We start from the raw sequence: 18,417 nt of genomic DNA on the forward strand, positions 1-18,417 counted from the left end.
CCTCCGGGGAGTTCCAACTGCATGGAGCCCACCGGAGCTTGGCAAAGCCACTGTAGCCAGACTGCCTCTCTAGATTCTTCCTCTCCAGGCAGGGCATCTCTGAAAAAAAGGCAGCAGCCCCAGTTAGGGGCTTATAGATCAAACTCCCATCTCCCTGGGACAGACCACCTGGGGGAAGGAGCGGCTGTGGGCGCAGCTTCAGCAGACTTAAGCGTTCCTGCCTGCCAGCTCTGCAGAGAGCAGTGGATCTCCCAGCACAGCGCTTGAGCTCTCCTAATGGACAGACTGCCTCTTCAAGTGGGTCCCTGACCCCCGTGCCACCTGACTGGGAGACACCTCCCAGCAGGGGTCGACAGATACCTCATAAAGGAGAGCTCCAGCTGGCATCTGGTGGGTGCCCCTCTGGGATGAAGCTTCCAGAGGAAGGAACAGGCAGCAATCTTTGCTGTTATGCAGCCTCCGCCAGTGATACCCAGGCAAACAGGGTCTGGAGTGGACCTTCAGCAAACTCCAGCAGATGTGCAGCAGAGGGGCCTGACTGTTAGAAGGAAAACTAATAAACAGAAAGGAATAGCATCAACATCAACAAAAATGATTCCTCTTGGCTCTCTTGTGATGCTTCTTGGCTCTCTTAATGATTCTGTGTTTTCCACTGCAGATATATGGGAATTTCTGTATCTCTATTATAGCACACACCAGCATGGGGGATTAGGTTGTTCTATCTGGACCCCCTCCCTGCTGAAACATTCAGTAGCTAAGTTACTCCATGTTGAGCAAGAGTTCCGTACAGCGTGGTATCCTCTAAATATTCCAAATGGGAATTCATGTATCAGGCTTTTCTGTATTCAGAATTCCTCTTAAGTGTCTAGGCTTTCTGATACATTGTCATCAATTTATCCATTCCCTACAGGGTATAATGAAAGACTATGGGACTCAGAAGGTGGCAGATATTTTTTATTATGGGGAAAGATAACTGAGAATAAAGCTATCATGCAGATATTTGCAGAGATAAAAGTAATGCAGATATTGAGTGGAGCCTTGATCAAACTATGCTTGAAAGCCACTCTACCACTAGTTACACGAGCCAATAATTTCCCTTTGCAGTGGAAGTCAGCTTGAGTTTTTTCAGGTGTTTTTGTGGGTTTCACCAGATGCAGCAAAGAAATTAAAATTACTGTTAATAAATGTCAAAACCAGTCAGAAGTATCCAAAGTTATATAATTTGTCAAACAACCATAGAGATATATTTTGTATTATATTTATCCTTTTGTTCTTCCTTTGGTAGGAAAATTGTCTCATTAATTCTTATATGAAAGGACTTAAAATTAGCAAACTTTTTTTGCAAACACATGTATTCCATTCTTGGACTTGAGGACAACTTGACGAACAGGCTGGGGAGGCCTTGAGTAGTCTGGAGCCAGCTCGAAGCGGAGCAGAGTTAATGCCACTGCCACTTTACACTCAATTATGGCAAAATGCTGCCCAATGCAGTTCCTGGGGATACCAAGAAAGAAAAAATGGCATCTAATGAATTTATATATTATTAGGAACATACGCTAATCTTTTTATATGTGACAACTTCTGTAGGGAAACAAGATCCATTTTTTTTTTTTTTCTGTCATCCATGCTGGATTACAGGTGCTCACCATGATGCCCAGCTAATATTTTTGTATTTTTGGTAGAGACAGGGTTTTACTATGTTGGCAAGGCTGGTCTCAAACTCCTGATCTCAAGTAATCCACCTGCCTTGGCCTCCCAAAGTGCTAGGATTACAGGTAAGAGCCACCGCACCCAGCCAAGATCCATGTTTTAAACCAATTCCAATGTGGCAGAATCCAGCAAATGTTTTAAGTTAAGTAAGCCCCAATCAGAAAGTCCATTAATGTCAAGACCTGCAAACTGTGGTTCTATTATTTTTGGGCCCATCTTACAAGTAAGTGGTAGTGAGTTCTATCAACATTTGATTCTGCAGGGTCCACGTAACTTGAAAGCCTTCCTTATATCATGATAAGGAAAAGCTACTTCTTACTATTATTTAGAGGCCGTGCAGTTGAAGCCTTAGGCATAAGAACAATAACCTGGCATACTCAGTGGATTGTGTTGTCATTTGGTAAATCAGGTGTCTCTCATACCAAACCAAAGGGAAACTTGGACTTTAGAACAACATTGCTCTCTGTAGGAACAAGAGCTGGGAGGTGCCAATGTTGCCTTGTTCCTATAACAAGGTGGCATTCCCAACCCTTGTCCATTGCAAGTTTAAGTGTAGTCTTCGGGCCTGTCATGAGGATGGCCTTCATCAATCCATGCCCATACGCCAAGGACTACAGTTGTTCTTTGTAACATTAACCGGTCCCTTTGGGGGCTCAAAAGGGTACCATCTGAATGCACTGGTCACAAGAGAAGACAAGCCAGGTAAAATAACGGGGAGTAACAGCAGCGTCAGCTAACTGAGGGCCTGAAGGGAGGAAGCACTTGTCAGGTAAGCACTATTACACATTTCCATCAAGTTCACCAGCTTGAGTCTTTACCTTAATCCAGCTGAGAATGGTATGAAGGCATAGGGATGTATTTTTTCAGAATTTTCCCTGGAGAATCTCAAGGGGTTAAAGACCTGTAATGAGAGTGAAGATACCAGTCCTACTCCTTCCAGCCCACGCCCGCGAAAAACAAAAACAAAAACAAAATCCATAGATATTGTTAACAGAATTCCAAAGCTAACTTTCGGAACTTGTAATGTCTGGATACTACAAGTCCTGCTTGATGTTCCCCAAAAGCCTATCACTGAAAATATATTCCAAGAAAGCAGAGGCTATATAACCTAGCGATAGATAGATTAAACAGGCCCCGATAGTAAGAAGCAGCAGCAAATCATCCAGACAATCCGACTTGAGCAAATTACTGACTTCATTATTTTCCCTTCACGGTAAACCCGTGCCTCTGTCATATAAAAATGGGCAAAGAATCAAATTATTATCTTTTCTATTTGTTTTCGTTTCCAAATGGACTGAGCCAGTGACTTGGGCAAAGAAGAAAGGGGTGGCAATTCACAAGCTGAAGTCACAAGCTGAAGTTGTTCAGCTTCTGCCCGAGCGTCTCTGTGAGAGGTTGCTGATTAGTATCTCCTGGGCTGATGGGTTGGTCTGAGCACTGGTTTGCAGCCCAGGATGTGCTTGTTCTCTCCCAGGTCCCCTCTCCCTTTCACTCTCAGGTTAGCACTGGGTGTGAGGGAGAGTGATATTCCTAGAGGACTAACTTCAAATATGCTCAAATCTTAAAAAAAGCAGAGTTCATAATCTTGCTACTTTAATTATGACCAGTAACAAGTGATTTGCAATACACTTCACAAGTCTGTGACTAGATTGACTACGGACATGAATGAAAGCAGAGAGCAAGGTGGTTAAACAGTGCAGTGTCAGTCAACTAATCACACCCCTCTACTTCCCAGAGGATGATATGCCTCTGCTGATAAGGCATCATCATGGAACACTAGTGATGATTATAAATGCAAATGTAGTTTTCTCTTAAAAGCATAGGGTTTTTGTTCTGTTTTGTTCTTTTCTAAATGACAGATCGTTATCCTAACTGCTCCCTCAATTGTGAAGATGCTTCTCTTCCCTCTTGGTGCTATGATGCCACCAGGTGCAGTTGGGACAATCATACCTGAGGGTCTTCCCAGAAATAGGGGTTGTGGTGAAGAGCCCAAATATTGATAAACACAGTTATTCCTGAGTAAAGAGAAGAAAAAGCAGATAAGTGCATGAGTAAAGATTCTTTGTTTCTTTTTTTCTCTTTTGCTTTTTTTTTAAATTATTATACTTTAAGTTTTAGGGTACATGTGCACAACGTGCAGGTTAGTTACATATGTATACATGTGCCGTGTTGGTGTGCTGCACCCACTAACTCATCATTTAACATTAGGTATATCTCCTAATGCTATTCCTCCCCCCTCCCCCCATCCCACAACAGGTTCTGGTGTGTGATGTTCCCCTTCCTGTGTCAATGTGTTCTCATTGTTCAATTCCCACCTATGAGTGAGAACATGCGGTGTTTGGTTTTTTGTCCTTGTGATAGTTTGCTGAGAATATTGGTTTCCAGCTTCGTCCATGTCCCTACAAAGGACATGAACTCATCCTTTTTTATGGTTGCATAGTATTCCATGGTGTATATGTGCCACATTTTCTTAATCCAGTCTATCATTGTTGGACATGTGGGTTGGTTCCAAGTCTTTGCTATTGTGAACAGTGCTGCAATAAACATACGTGTGCATGTGTCTTTATAGCAGCATGATTTATACTCCTTTGGGTATATACCCAGTAATGGCATGGCTGGGTCAAATGGTATTTCAAGTTCTAGATCCCTGAGGAATCACGACACTGACTTCCACAATGGTTGAACTAGTTTACAGTCCCACTAACAGTGTAAAACTGTTCCTATTTCTCCACATCCTCTCCAGCACCTGTTGTTTCCTGACTTTTTAATGATGGGCATTCTAAATGGTGTGAGATGGTATCTCATTGTGGTTTTGATTTGCATTTCTCTGATGGCCAGTGATGATGAGCATTTTTTCATGCATCTTTTGGCTGCATAAATGTCTTCTTTTGAGAAGTGTCTGTTCATATCCTTTGCCTTCTTGTTGATGGGGTTGTTTTTTTCTTGTAAATTTGTTTGAGTTCATTGTGGATTCTGGATATTAGCCCGTTGTCTTATAAGGAGATTGCAAAATTTTTCTCCCATTCTGTAGGTTGCCCGTTCAGTCTGATGGTAGTTTCTTTTGCTGTGCAGAAGCTCTTTAGTTTAATTAGATCCCGTTTGTCAATTTTGGCTTTTGTTGCCATTGCTTTTGGTGTTTTAGACATGAAGTCCTTGCCCATGCCTATGTCCTGAATGGTATTGCCTAGGTTTTCTTCTGGGTTTTTATGGTTTCACGTCTAACATTTAAGTCTTTAATCCATCTTGAATTAATTTTTGTATAAGGTGTAAGGAAGGGATCCAGTTTCAGCTTTCTACATATGGCTAGCCAGCTTTCCCAGCACCATTTATTAAATAGAGAATGGTTTCCCCATTTCTTGTTTTTATTTTTATTTTATTTTATTATTATTATACTTTAAGTTTTAGGGTACATGTGCACAATGTGCAGGTTTGTTACATATGTATACATGTGCCATGTTGGTGTGCTGCACCCATTAACTCGTCATTTAGCATTAGGTATATCTCCAAATGCTATCCCTCCCCCCTCCCCCCACCCCACAACAGTCCCCGGAGTGTGATGTTCCCCTTCCTGTGTCCATGTGTTCTCATTGTTCAATTCCCACCTATGAGTAAGAACATGCGCTGTTTGGTTTTTTGTCCTTGCAATAGTTTACTGAGAATGATGATTTCCAGTTTCATCCATGTCCCTACAAAGGACATGAACTCATCATTTTTTATGGTTGCATAGTATTCCATGGTGTATATGTGCCACATTTTCTTAATCCAGTCTATCGTTGTTGGACATTTGGGTTGGTTCCAAGTCTTTGCTATTGTGAATAGGGCCGCAATAATCATATGTGTGCATGTGTCTTTATAGCAGCATGATTTATAGTCCTTTGGGTATATACCCAGTAATGGGATGGCTGGGTCAAATGGCATTTCTAGTTCTAGATCCCTGAGGAATCGCCACACTGACTTCCACAACAGTTGAACTAGTTTACAGTCACACCAACAGTGTAAAAGTGTTCCTATTTCTCCACATACTCTCCAGCACCTGTTGTTTCCTGACTTTTTAATGATCACCATTCTAACTGATGTGAGATGGTATCTCATTGTGGTTTTGATTTGCATTTCTCTGATGGCCAGTGATGATGAGCATTTTTTCATGTGTTTTTTGGCTGCATAAATGTCTTCTTTTGAGAAGTGTCTGTTCATGTCCTTTGCCCACTTTTTGATGGGGTTGTTTGTTTTTTTCTTGTAAATTTGTTTGAGTTCATTGTAGATTCTGGATATTAGCCCTTTGTCAGATGACTAGGTTGCGAAAATTTTCTCCCATTTTGTAGGTTGCCTGTTCAGTCTGATAGTAGTTTCTTTTGCTGTGCAGAATGTTTCTTGTTTTTGTCAAGTTGTCAAAGATCACATGGTTGTAGATATGCAGCATCATTTCTGAGGGCTCTGTTCTGTTCCATTGGTCTATATCTCTGTTTTGGTACCAGTACCATGCTGTTTTGGTTACTGTAGCCTTGTAGTATAGTTTGAAGTCAGGTAGCATGATGCCTCCAGCTTTGTTCTTTTGGCTTAGGATTGACTTGGCAATGTGGGCTCGTTTTTTCTTCCATATGAACTTTAAAGTAGTTTTTTCCAATTCTGTGAAGAAAGTCATTGGTAACTTGATGGGGATGGCATTGAATCTGTAAATTCCCTTGGGCAGTATGGCCATTTTCACGATATTGATTCTTCCTACCCATGAGCATGGAATGTTCTTCCATTTGTTTGTATCCTCTTTTATTTCATTGAGCAGTGGTTTGTAGTTCTCCTTGAAGAGGTCCTTCGCATCCCTTGTAAGTTGGATTCCTAGGTATTTTATTCTCCTTGAAGCAATTGTGAATGGGAGTTCACTCATGATTTGGTTCTCTGTTTGTCTGTTATTGGTGTACAAGAATGCTTGTGATCCTCAAAATACGAGCAAAGATTCTTTCACACCTGTTTATAGATTTCATAACCAAGGAAAGAATTCTACAATCATAATTTCCTTAACCATTTAAGAAGCATCTGTTATGATGACACTTAAATGGGTGCTGTGAAGATCAGTGAGATCTACTCTAGCCTTCAAGGAGCTCACAGTCCGTTGGAAGAGACAGGCAATTGCAACACATGGTAATAAGTCAAAAGGAAGCCTGGGATGCTTGGGGAATTGAGAGGGGAACCTCGTGTATAGAGCCTTTGGATGTATGCAAGAGAAAAGGCCCAGGCGAGGTGTGCTGAGCTGAGTATAATGAAATCGGTAGGGGAAAACCAGGTAAAGAAAGAATATTCAGAAAGGAATTTGAGGCAGATAAAAAAGCATGAAGCCAAGCTTTAATACTTGAGAAAGCATGAGAAATTTGGGTGACTGGGAGGCTGTATAACAGGATTCAGGGAGCAAAGTGTCCATAGATCAGCCTGTGGAGGTTGGCTGGGCTTGTACCTTAAAATGGGAAAGAAGTCATGCTAAGGATTTTAGGTTGAAACCAATATGGATCACTGAGAAGTTTAAGCAAAGAGTGAGAGTATTGTCTTTTTTTTTTTTTTTCCTTTCCTAGTCAGCTACTTGGGAGATTTTATTATACTGTGGAGCCATAGAACCACATGGGATATAGTGTCAATATGGCACTGAAGTAATATTTTATCATGTTATGGAATATCCATTCATCAGGGTGGAGATGATATGGGTTTCTCCTGAAATCTATAAATATAATAAATTATATTAATGGATTCCTAATATTGAACAATCTTTGCAGTTTTGGAATATGACCTACTTACTTGGCCATGATATACTATTTTATTTTATTTTATCTTTTTGTAGAGACGGGGTCTTGCTGTGTTGCCCAGACTCAAGTGATCCTCCCACCTTGGCCTGACAAAGTGTTCGGATTACAGGCATGAGCCACCTGCCCAGCCAATATATTTATTTTGATGTGCTATTGGATTATGTTTACTAATATTTTATTTAAAATTTTTGTATTTATATACACAAGTGATTTTTATCTAAATATATTTTTGTGCAATATTTAGTAGGTTTGTTATCAATGTGATGCTTCCTTAAATAACTTTCTAAGTTTTTATTTTTCTATGCTCTGGACAACTTTAAGTATTACTGGGATTATACGGTCTTTAAAGGTTTGAAAAAGTTTCTGAAAAACTGCATAGGCCTGGTTCCTTTTCAGGGGCTCTACAATTTTTCTCTAGTCCTATGAAAATTGGCATGCTTAGACTATTTATCTCTACCAGTATCAGTGTTAGTAAATTATGTATTATAAAAGTATACAGTTTTTTTTCTGGTTTTTCAAATCTGTGCATAGACTTGTGTGATATTAGTTAGTGGTGTGTCTCTTTGTTGACCAGCCCCTCCTCCATTGGCTATTGTATTTTGTGACTAATTATGTAGCCATTCTGCTTTCCATACCATTACCTTTTGCGTTCACCTTTGTTAATTCACCTGTTTCCTTTTAGTTTACTCTTTTATTCTTTTCCCAACTGATTTATTTCCAGTTGTTTTTGACATCAATGTTTAATTTAATTCTTTTATTAATAAAAATATTTAGCATTTAATATTATAACTTCTCTTCTGAATGCTGCTTTAGTGGCAGACCATTAATTCTGATATGTACAGTTTTCATGGCCATGATTTGATTTTGTAATTTTGCTTTAACCCAAGAGTTTTTAATGGATTAAAAAAAAAACTCCAGATGAATGAAACTTTTTGAAAAATTTTTGTTACCTATTTCCATTTTTATTGTCTTAATTTAAAGGATACTATTTTGTAATGTTTCTCTTTTAGTAATTAAGTTTTTTTATTGTGGTCTACTATACAGTCAACTTTAAGGAATGTTGCTGGTGTACTTAAAAGGAAAGTGTGTTCTCTATTTGTGGGGAAAAAGTTTAATATTGTACTCATAAAGTCTACCTTATTAATTACATTGTTTAGATCGTCTGTATACTTTATTTATTTGGTTTGCGTAGGTCTTTGAAAGGCAGTTAAAATCTATTAGTAGGGTGCCTCTGACTGTTTTCCTCTTCATTTCCTATAGTTTGCTTTAAAAAATTGCAGGGCTGGGCGCGGTGGCTCACCCCTGTAATCCCAGCACTTTGAAAGGCCCAGGCGGGTGGATCATGAGGTCAGGAGATTGAGACCATCGTGGCTAAGATGGTGAAACCCTGTCTCCACTAAAAGTACAAAAAATTAGCCAGGCGTGGTGACATGCACCTGTAGTCCCAGCTACTCAGGAGGTGGAGGCAGGAGAATCACTTGAACCTGGAAGGCGGAATTTGCAGGGAGCAGAGATTGCACCATTGCACTCCAGCCTGGCGACAGAGTGAGACTCCATAAAAAAAAAGAAAAATTGCAGATGTGTAACTTGATACATAGGTAGGTATCGATAGCTCTCTTATATTCATGATGAATTGTGGCTTTTAACATTATGAAGACTAATTTTTGAACTTCACCAATCCTGACATGGCCAGCTAGCTTACTGACTGAGGTAAAGACCTAATTTGGGTTAGAATGGCAACTGGGACACCGTAACAGTGCTGCATCCACACAGCAAAGATCACTTTCAAAAAACAAATGGCCAGGTCACCGTTAACAAATTCTTCCTAAGTGATTAATCCACATATTGCTAGCTAATCAAGGACATTCAAGAAATTTGCTTTCTTAACATGGGTCAGAGATTTTGAAGTTTAGAGCTTCAAAAACCCAATGTTATTTAACTCTCCCAAGCCTCAATCACAGGGTCTAACCTCTGTGGTTGGATTAGGTTTATATCCTGGCAGTACACCTTCTTACATTTTTCAATTTTTGGTTCCAGAAGCCTTGTTCTCTCTTGAACAGTTTCTGGAAGTCTCACCAAGATCATCAGAACAGACTGCCCATTGAAGTTCAGTAGTAGCTAATACCTAAGAAGTATGGTTCACAGGCTCATCAATTATTACCTCCTTTGGGTGAGTCTCAAATCATGGTCAATGAAAAAATTTTTTTGAGACAAGGTCTCACTATGTTGCCTAGGCTGGAGGGAAGTGGTGTGATTATAGTTTGCTGTAGCCTCAAACTCCTGGGCTAAAGTGATCCTCCTGCCTCAGCCTCCTGAGTAGCTGGGATTACAGGCACATGCCAGTGTCCTCAGATGAGATATTTTTGACTTCCTAAGTCTGTTATTGTATTTCACAGGAGTTTCTGCTTGCTCTGGCTTACGGCCAGAGTGTCTGGTTGATTGCCATGGATCTCTCCCATGAGTGGCACAAAACCCATTGTGTTTTGTTCTATTTAGTGATTGTGAATTATTTAGGAGATTTCATAGAACACTCATTTTTTTGGGCCATGTCCCTCTCCACAGAGGCTTACTGGACCATCAGATTCATGGCACACACTAGGCCATTGATAGGTCTATTATTGGCTATTGAGGGAATATGTTTTGTTTTTGTTTTTATTTTTTTTGGCATGGGTTTTATTAATCCAGAGAATCAAACTGACACCTTATGAGTATATTCATTATAATAAAAAAACATGCACATTATCTAACAAAATTATATTTTTAAACCAAGAATACGTTAGAAAAAGACATAATTTGGAAAACTTCCTATTTTATTGAGGTCTTAAATCTCCATGGAGCCTTAGGGCAAAAAGGAAATAGAATTCATAACTTTTGATGGTTTGCCATCTTTTTTCTTTTTGCCATGTAGAAAATCTGAAAACACCTCAATGACTCTAACTCAATGTCAGTGAAGATTCCCTGGAAAAAAACTTACAAAAGGCAGATTAATGACTGCCTCCAACTGATCTGATTTTATCTTCTTCCTCTCCCTAAATCTGTGTTCCTAACTCCAATTTCTTTGTTCCACAAATCTAGGTAATTCTGAGCAAGGCTCAAAATATCTCTTAATAAGATTAGTGAAAAGGGATCTGCATTGTCCAGAGAAAATGACTGCTCTCCCAGGAATCTGTGTATCATTTAAGTCACAATCTGTCGGCAGATTGGACATCCCCTTTTCTCTGCCAGAATAGTCTTTAATTGTACCTTAGGCTCTAAATTAAAAGTTAACTTTTAAAAGATAAAATATAATTTTTAGGATTGACTATTTCTTTTAGGTGATTAATATACACTTTTCCTAAAGTAGCTCAGCCTTACTAAGCTTATTAAGACCACAATTTCTAAACCTTTTCTATGGGATTAAAAAGTAGAGCCACCCTCTACTCTCTGCAAGTCTTTCTGCAGCCACCCCCTCGTTGCCTTTTAAAACTGGGAATTTCTCTTCTTGTTTAATTTGGCAGCCCAATCCTACCTTCTTTTTTAATTTCATAAATTCATTAAAATCTCTCTCTCTCTTTTTGTTTGTTAAATACCTTCCTTCCATTCTTTTCACTTTTATGGGATTATTTCTTTTTGTATTTCAGTATATGTGTATACGTAGGATCTTAGGAGGGACAAGTGGCAACAGAATCACTCAAGTGGCTTTCTTGAGTTGGAACTTAGAATTTACCTAGACTTATGATTTATCTTTTATAAGTAGATTGGTTTGTAGATAGCTAAGTATGGAAATATAAAAATTAGAGGACTCTGGCCAATGAAGATTGACAAAGGCAATAACTGAGATCGTGGAAGCAAGGTTGTTGAGAAGGAAATAGCTGATATTCTAGGACTTGGATACTGTCTGGGTAAGGAAGATGGTGGAGGTGTGAGGATGACTTCTAGCTTTCTCACTTAAAATTACTCACAGACAATGGTGCCATTCATTAATGTAGCAATGCAGGAGGAGGAACAGATTTAGGGGAAAGAGGTAGATGACATGCTTTCTTTTGGATATTTTGCACATCATAGTATGCTCAAAACAAAGCAAAGTGCCTAGAGCAGACATTTAATAGGCAATTGTTGGCCCAGCAAATGAAGAGAAGGGCACACATAATGTAGTAGGTCTTCTGCCAAGAGTGAATGGGGCCATGGCGGAGGCACAGGTGGAGAGCGATGAAAATGTGTAAGTGATATTGTGCGGTGTGGGAGAGAAAGGAGGCATCACAAACATGTTTCTTTTTAGAAATAAACAGTATTTCTGGGTAATACAGGGGAAGAGGTGGGTCTGGCGGATATGAGGCATCCATTGGCACATGCTTTGTTGTGCTATAGCTGCATTCAAGGGCCCATTAGCAGGGCAGAGAAAGTGTATAGAAGAATGCTGGTTGAATTATTGATGAGTGACAGTAGAGAAAGGGAAAATATTCAAGGAAGTTGACGGCATTGCCAAGGGGGAAGTTGGAGTGATGAATCCAGGCATCCAAGCGTGGGGTGAAGAAAGTGAAGTTGTGGAGTGCCTGTGTGTATGAGAGGGGGCAGGAAGGAAAGCAGGGTAACAGGAAATGACACAGATGAGCAGTGAGGTCCAGTGAAGGCCTGAAAGCTCTGGAGGGCAAGAAGGTGTGGCGGAAAGGAATGTAAAGTGAGGTGAAGGCAACTCTGCTTGTGCACTTCCTGTCCCCTCATTGCAGCTTGAGGGAGATTAAGGTGCAGCCCCTGAAGGCACTTGAAGGAAAGGGCAGAGACTGCAGGAGACCAGGGAGGACGTATAAGTAGCCTAAAACTGAGTCAGCCAGGGTGGAGCCAGCTCTTCCACCAACATCCATCCGGATCTCAACAGAATTGTCTGAAGCCCAGAAAGTTACCTGCAGCAGTTGCAAAAGCCACAAGATCAGGAAAGTGAAAGGAACATGAAACAGAAAGGAGCTGAATGGGAAAAATTAAAAGGCATGCTGATTCTCACATTTTCAACATGTAGCTTTTGTATGGGTCGGGGGATTTTAAGACTCTGTGGATTACAGGGCTTAGGTGATCTAGAATGGAAGTAGAGAAAATAATTTTCTTGTGTTGGAAGGCAGCAATAAATCATCATTTTATTGATGTTGAAAAAACCAGAGATTATTGACAGGATTTAGGTACTATTGACATGCAAGGTTAAGGAAAAAGGTAGTAAAAGTTGACTCTGAGCTGTCTTGTTGGAGCAACTAGGTGGGTGGAATATTATGTGTATGGATGCAATATTATGTAGGTAATAAATATTACAATAAATACTATGTGAAAAATAACACTGAATTAAAAAGAGGAAACTTCTTTAGATACTAGATGATTGCAAAGATCCCTGTGATAGCAAAGATCTTTCTCTAGAGAGATCCCAGAGAAAGCTTAAGTTGTTGCTGTAGTGTAGTAGTTACGAGCACAGACTCTAGAGTCCCACTACTTGGGTTCAAGTCCTAGTTCCACCATTTACCAGGGATGAAATTTTACCTTTTTGTTCCTGTTTGTCTAAAATGTGCATAACACTAATATTTCCACAGCAGAACTGGGGGGCAGGAGGATGGGTGGATAAAATGAGTTAATACATGCAAAACATATGGAACAATGCTTAGTCCCTAGTAAGTACTAAATAGTTTTTTGTTTTTGTTATTACAATAGTAAAGCTGATTTTGTAGGAAACAAATATTTAATTGCTATTGGGCAACTATGGTAGCACAGTAGCAATTAAATATTGCTACATTTAATTAGACTGCCCAATCAAATCCAATATTCGAAAGACGGTTAAATTGCAGGAAGTTGTAGAAACACACCTCAACATAGGTCAAAGATAAATTCCAGCTCATTCCTTTATGTCTCTAATGTCACCTTTCAATCCATCTTGCATCTCACCAATGTATTAATCTTTCTAAAAAATAACTATAATCATGCCACCCAGCTTAGACGTCTTAAATCTGTCTGCTGCTTGATTGAGAAAGGCTGAACACAAAGGTTGGCCTTCAGAAAACTCTATGATCTGACTACATCCTGGCTCCAGGTATAGTCCCACAATTTCCCTCTGTGAATCCTGGAGTCTGGTAGATTATAGCAATTGCTCCAGTGACATGCCCTGCTGGTGTGCGTGAGGGAAGGGAGAAGGCAGGCTGCCTGCTGCTTTGTGTCTGCTCTTCTCTCTGCTCACAATGCTGCCTCTCTCATCTTTGCTGATATAAATCTAGTCCTTTAAGGTTCAGTGTTAAAGCCATGATGCTTCATGAAGGCCCCCTCACCCACTCCTCAGTCCATATGGCAGGATTCTGTACCTTTGCACCTTGATAATCCTGTGCCTGTTTGGATAGTCCTGAGAGCTCTATCCTCTTTCTCCCTCTCTGGGAAATAAGAATGGCCCTAGGTTCCACAGAGTTTAAGGATAAATAACTGTTAAAGACATGAGTGTGTTAAGACATTTCAATCCAGCACAGCTGCATTGTTAAAAAAAAAAAAAAAAAAAGTTTTAAGACCTGCAGGTAAGGAGCGTCCATCTGGAAAGGTAATGGGTTTGTCGAGTAGCCGGGATATGTTTACTACCGGTGCGTAGAGGCGGAGGCATTCCTTGATGCACATCGTGGTGTAAGGCATCTGGCTCAGGTGTTCCCTGGGTAGAAGCATAGGAGGAAAGGAAAAGGAAGAGTAGTCACTTTGGCATTGCACTGAAAGCCCTGCTTTTCTCCATTTTTGTAACTGGAATGATTTTTTTCTGTACCCAAAGGAGGACTTCAGATGTACCATGTATATCTTAGGAAAAGCTAAATGTTAACACTTACCACTTTTCACATGTAAAAGTTTTGTTCCCCCCCCCCGCAGATATAGGGCTCTTATCCTGAGACATACTTATTCCAGGGCTCCTGTGACCAGTATCACACATCTGTGAAAATTTGGATAGAGATGTGGACTGTATTTATATCCAGAGTGCCTCTTCTATGAATGAATAAGTATTTCTGCCTCTTTAGAATTGTAAAAAAATATAAAATAGGGATGTGGTTCTAAGATGGCTGACTAGCGGCATCTGGTACTCACCTCTTCCACAGACAGAAACCAACATAGCAAGTAGATAATTACACTTCAAATAGATCATCTAAGGGAGAACGCTGGAATTCAACAGAGAAGTGATGGAAAGCACCAAAAGCAAGGAAGGAGAGAGAAGTGAGGCAGCCTGTTTGGCGGGGATCAACTGGGAGTCTGGAGAAGCTCTTTAATTTGGGAAAAGAATAATTGAGAGCCCTCCAGTGATCCACGTTCCCACCATGGACTCTTACAATACCAGATATGGAATAGCTCACTAACCTCTGCAGGCCCTGAGACTAACATAAGGAGCTGCCTGGAGATTGCATGAAGACATTGCTCCAGAGAGAGAGCTCACACTGGGTCCCACAGACCCCTGAGTCCTCAGCAGCTGCAGTGTGGCATCATTTGGAGAGCTCAGCCCCCATCAAACTGTGTCTTGCCTTGGGGTTCAACAGCCTCTACATCTCCACATCCCTGAAGCCCCAGTGACATTCCCTACCACAGCTGCTGCTGCTGCTGCTGGGGCCAAGGTGGAAGCCACTGCCAGTGATCCTATCACCCCCAGCAGAGGGGTGGGCACACATTTTCATGCACCCTGAGGACAAATTCCACTGCCTGTAACTGTAGCTGCAAGGGCCAAGGTGCTAGCAAATCATGAGCCACCCTCATCCCACAAAAGCCTTTTGCTTATGGCTGCTCCAAATGAAAGCAGCGCCTCCCTTGTGGTGAGCCTAGATCGCGCCATTGCACTCCAGCCTGGGCAACAAGAGCGAAACTCCATCTCAAAAAAAAAACAAAAAAAAAAACAAAAAACAACAGCCCCACCCCCTCCCTCTCCAGTAGCAGGGCCATAACTCAGCTGCTGCCATTCTCATCTAAGCATTCTTCTAGCAGCCTGGGGATCACCCTGTCCCTGCCTACCATAGCCAGCACCTGCATACACTACTGGGGGGTCTGAGGGCAGATCTGCTCAGGCTGGCTCCACTCCTCCCAGTACCTGAGCATGCTGTCTAGGGCCCTGGAGACTGCCCTGCCCAGTCTATCATTGGCACCTGAGCACTTCTCCTGGGGTCTGAGGTTGGGCTCACTCAATCTGCTGCTACCACCACAGCTGGTATCCACCCACATGTGTCAACTGCGGGCTGTGGACTGGCCTGCTCAGCCCATCACAGCCACCACCAATACCAGCGTGGACTGCTTAGTATCAAGCAGGTTGTCCGACATGCCTGATGCCCAGGGGCTCAAGAACTCACCCACCCACCTGGCCCACCACTGCCATTTCCAGAACCCAGGCAAGCTACCTGGAAAGAATTGGCCTGCCTGGAGCAGCTAACACTGGTGCTAGTATACATCACCCTGGTGCCCAAGAACGGGCATGCTCAGTCTAAGGTAGCCACTGCTGGGACCCAAAGACTGGCCCGTGTATCCCATTCCCCAACAAAACTTCACCACAGCTTCCACTAACAACTGCATGCTAAGCCACTGAGTAAATCACAGACAAAAATGATGCTGTTTATAGTTGAAGAAATCATACAGCGATTACACTACTGCACATGCCCAGAATCAAAGCCAAAGCATCCTACCCAATGAACACTATGCATACATTTTCAGGAAAAGTCCTCCCCTGTGAAAGCAAATTCAAAAAATTGGAAGAAGCAACTATTACACAAGATGCACAATACCAATGTAAGAACACAGGAAACATGAAAAGCAAGGAAATGACACCTCCAAAACCACACAATAATTTTCCAGCAACAGATCCCAATCAAAAAGAAATTTACAAAATCCTGGAAAAAGAATTCAAAATATTGACACTAAAGAAGCACGGTGAGGCTGGGTGTGGTGCTTCATGTCTGTAATCCCAGCACTTTGGGAGGCAGAGGCAGGAGGATAACCTGAGGTCAAGAGTTCAAGGCCAGCCTGGCCAACATGGTGAAACCCTGTCTCTACTAAAAATGAAAAAAATTAGCTGGTTGTGGTGGCATGTGTCTGTAATCCCAGCTACTCAAATGTCTGAGGCAGGAGAATTGCTTGAACCTGGGAGGTGGAGAATGCAGTGAGCCAAGATTGTGCCATTGCACTCCAGCATGGGCAACAAGAGCAAAACTCTGTCTAAAAAAAAATTAAATAAAATAAAAAGAAAAAAAAAAAGAAGAAGCATGGTGAGATACAAGAGAATGCTGAAAAACACTACAAAGAATTCAGACAAGAAATTCAGGATATGAGTGAGAAATCCACCAAAGAGATAGATGTCATAAAAAAAGATGGCTCACACCTGTAACCTCAGCACTTTGAGAGGCTGAGGCAGGAAGATGGCTTGAGGCCAGGAGTTCAAGACCAGCTTATACAACATTGTGAGATCCTATCTCTATTAAAAAAAAATTATCCAGGCATGGTGGCACATGCCTGTAATCCCAGCTACTTGGAAGGCTGAAACAGGAAGATTGCTTGAGCCCAGGAGTTTGAGGCTGCAGTGAGCTATGATCATGCCACTACACTCCAGCCTGGGTAACAGAGTGAGGCTCTCTCTCTTAAAAAAAAAAAAAAGAAGAACTGAACAGAGATTCTGGAACTGAAAAATTCATTGAATGAAATACAAAATACATTTGAAAGCTTCAACAATTAGAGTAGATCAAGCAGAAGAAAGAATCTCAGACCTTGATGACAGGTCTTTTGAAATAACCCAGTTAGACAATTTTTTAAAAAAAAGAATACAAAAGAATGAGCAGAGCTTATGTGACACATAAGACACCATAAAATGACCAAATATTCAAATTTTCAGCATCCCAGAAGGTGAAGAGGAAACAAAAGGATTAGAAAACCCATTTAATAAAATAATAGATGACAACTTCATAAGTCTACTAAGAGATTTACACGTCCACATACTGGAAGCTTAAAAATCCCCAAATAGATACAATTCAAAAGGTCTTCTCTACAGCATATTACAGTCAAACTGTCAAAAGTCCAAGATGAAGAGAAAATGCTAAAAACAACAAGAGAACAGTGTCTAGTCACTAGTCACTTATAAAGAAACCTCCATTAGGCTAACAGTAGAGTTCTCAGCAGAAGCCTTACAGGCCAGGAGAGAATGGGATGATACATTTGAAGTGCTGAAAGAAAGCAATGGTTAGTCAAGGATACTATTCCCAGCAAATTTATCTTTCATAAATGAAGGAGAAACAAGCAGAAGCTGAGGGAATTCATCACCACTGGCCTTAACCTATGAGAAAGGCTCAAGGGAGTCCTACACCCAGAAGTAAAAGAATGATAACTGCCATAATGAAAATACTTGAAAATATAAAAACCACTGGTAGAACTAACACACAAACAAGACAGAGAAAAAGCTCAAATGTTACCACTATGGAATACAACCTAACCACAATGCTAAATGATGGGAGAAAGAAAAGAACAAAGGATACACAAAACAACCAGAAATCAATTAATAAAATGACAGGAATATGCCATCACATATCAGTAATAACCCTGAATGTAATGGAATTAAAATTTCCACTTAAAAGGTATACATTGGCTGAATGGATTAAAAAACATGACCCAACTATATGCTATATACAAGAAGCTCATCTCACCTGTAAAGACACATATAGACCAAAAGTAAAGCACTGGAAAAAGATATTCCATGCAAACAGAAACCAAAAATGAGTAGGAGGAGCTATGTTTATATCAGAGAAAAAGTAAAAAATAGTAAAAAAGACATAGAAAGTTATTATATAATGATAAAGGGATCAGTTTAGCAAGAGGCTATAACAATCTAAACATGTATGCATCCAACATTGGAGGACCCAGATATATAAAGCAAATATTGTTAGATCTAAAGAGATACACTTTAGTACAATAACCATTGGAGACA

The 18,417-nt window shown here is 40.7% G+C and overlaps 1 protein-coding gene across 2 annotated transcripts in view; it reads right to left on the minus strand.

The window, feature by feature from the left end:
- Nucleotides 1-549: 549 nt before the first annotated feature.
- Nucleotides 550-18,417, minus strand: part of LOC100580825 (cytochrome P450 4Z1) — a 55,498-nt gene continuing 37,630 nt past the window's right edge. Inside the window, exons 10-13 of one of the 2 annotated variants that reach the window (XM_030823863.1) lie at nucleotides 14,006-14,139; nucleotides 3,661-3,725; nucleotides 2,529-2,611; nucleotides 550-1,494 (exon numbers count right to left, since the gene is read on the minus strand). In XM_030823863.1, the coding sequence (XP_030679723.1) occupies nucleotides 1,326-1,494; nucleotides 2,529-2,611; nucleotides 3,661-3,725; nucleotides 14,006-14,139 (451 nt within the window). In that variant the 3' untranslated portion in view covers nucleotides 550-1,325. The remainder of the gene's footprint in view (nucleotides 1,495-2,528; nucleotides 2,612-3,660; nucleotides 3,726-14,005; nucleotides 14,140-18,417) is intronic. The other variant, XM_030823864.1, reaches the window with a different exon arrangement.

Source organism: Nomascus leucogenys, chromosome 12 (genome assembly GCF_006542625.1).
Source record: "Nomascus leucogenys isolate Asia chromosome 12, Asia_NLE_v1, whole genome shotgun sequence".
Lineage (NCBI taxonomy): Eukaryota > Metazoa > Chordata > Mammalia > Primates > Hylobatidae > Nomascus > Nomascus leucogenys.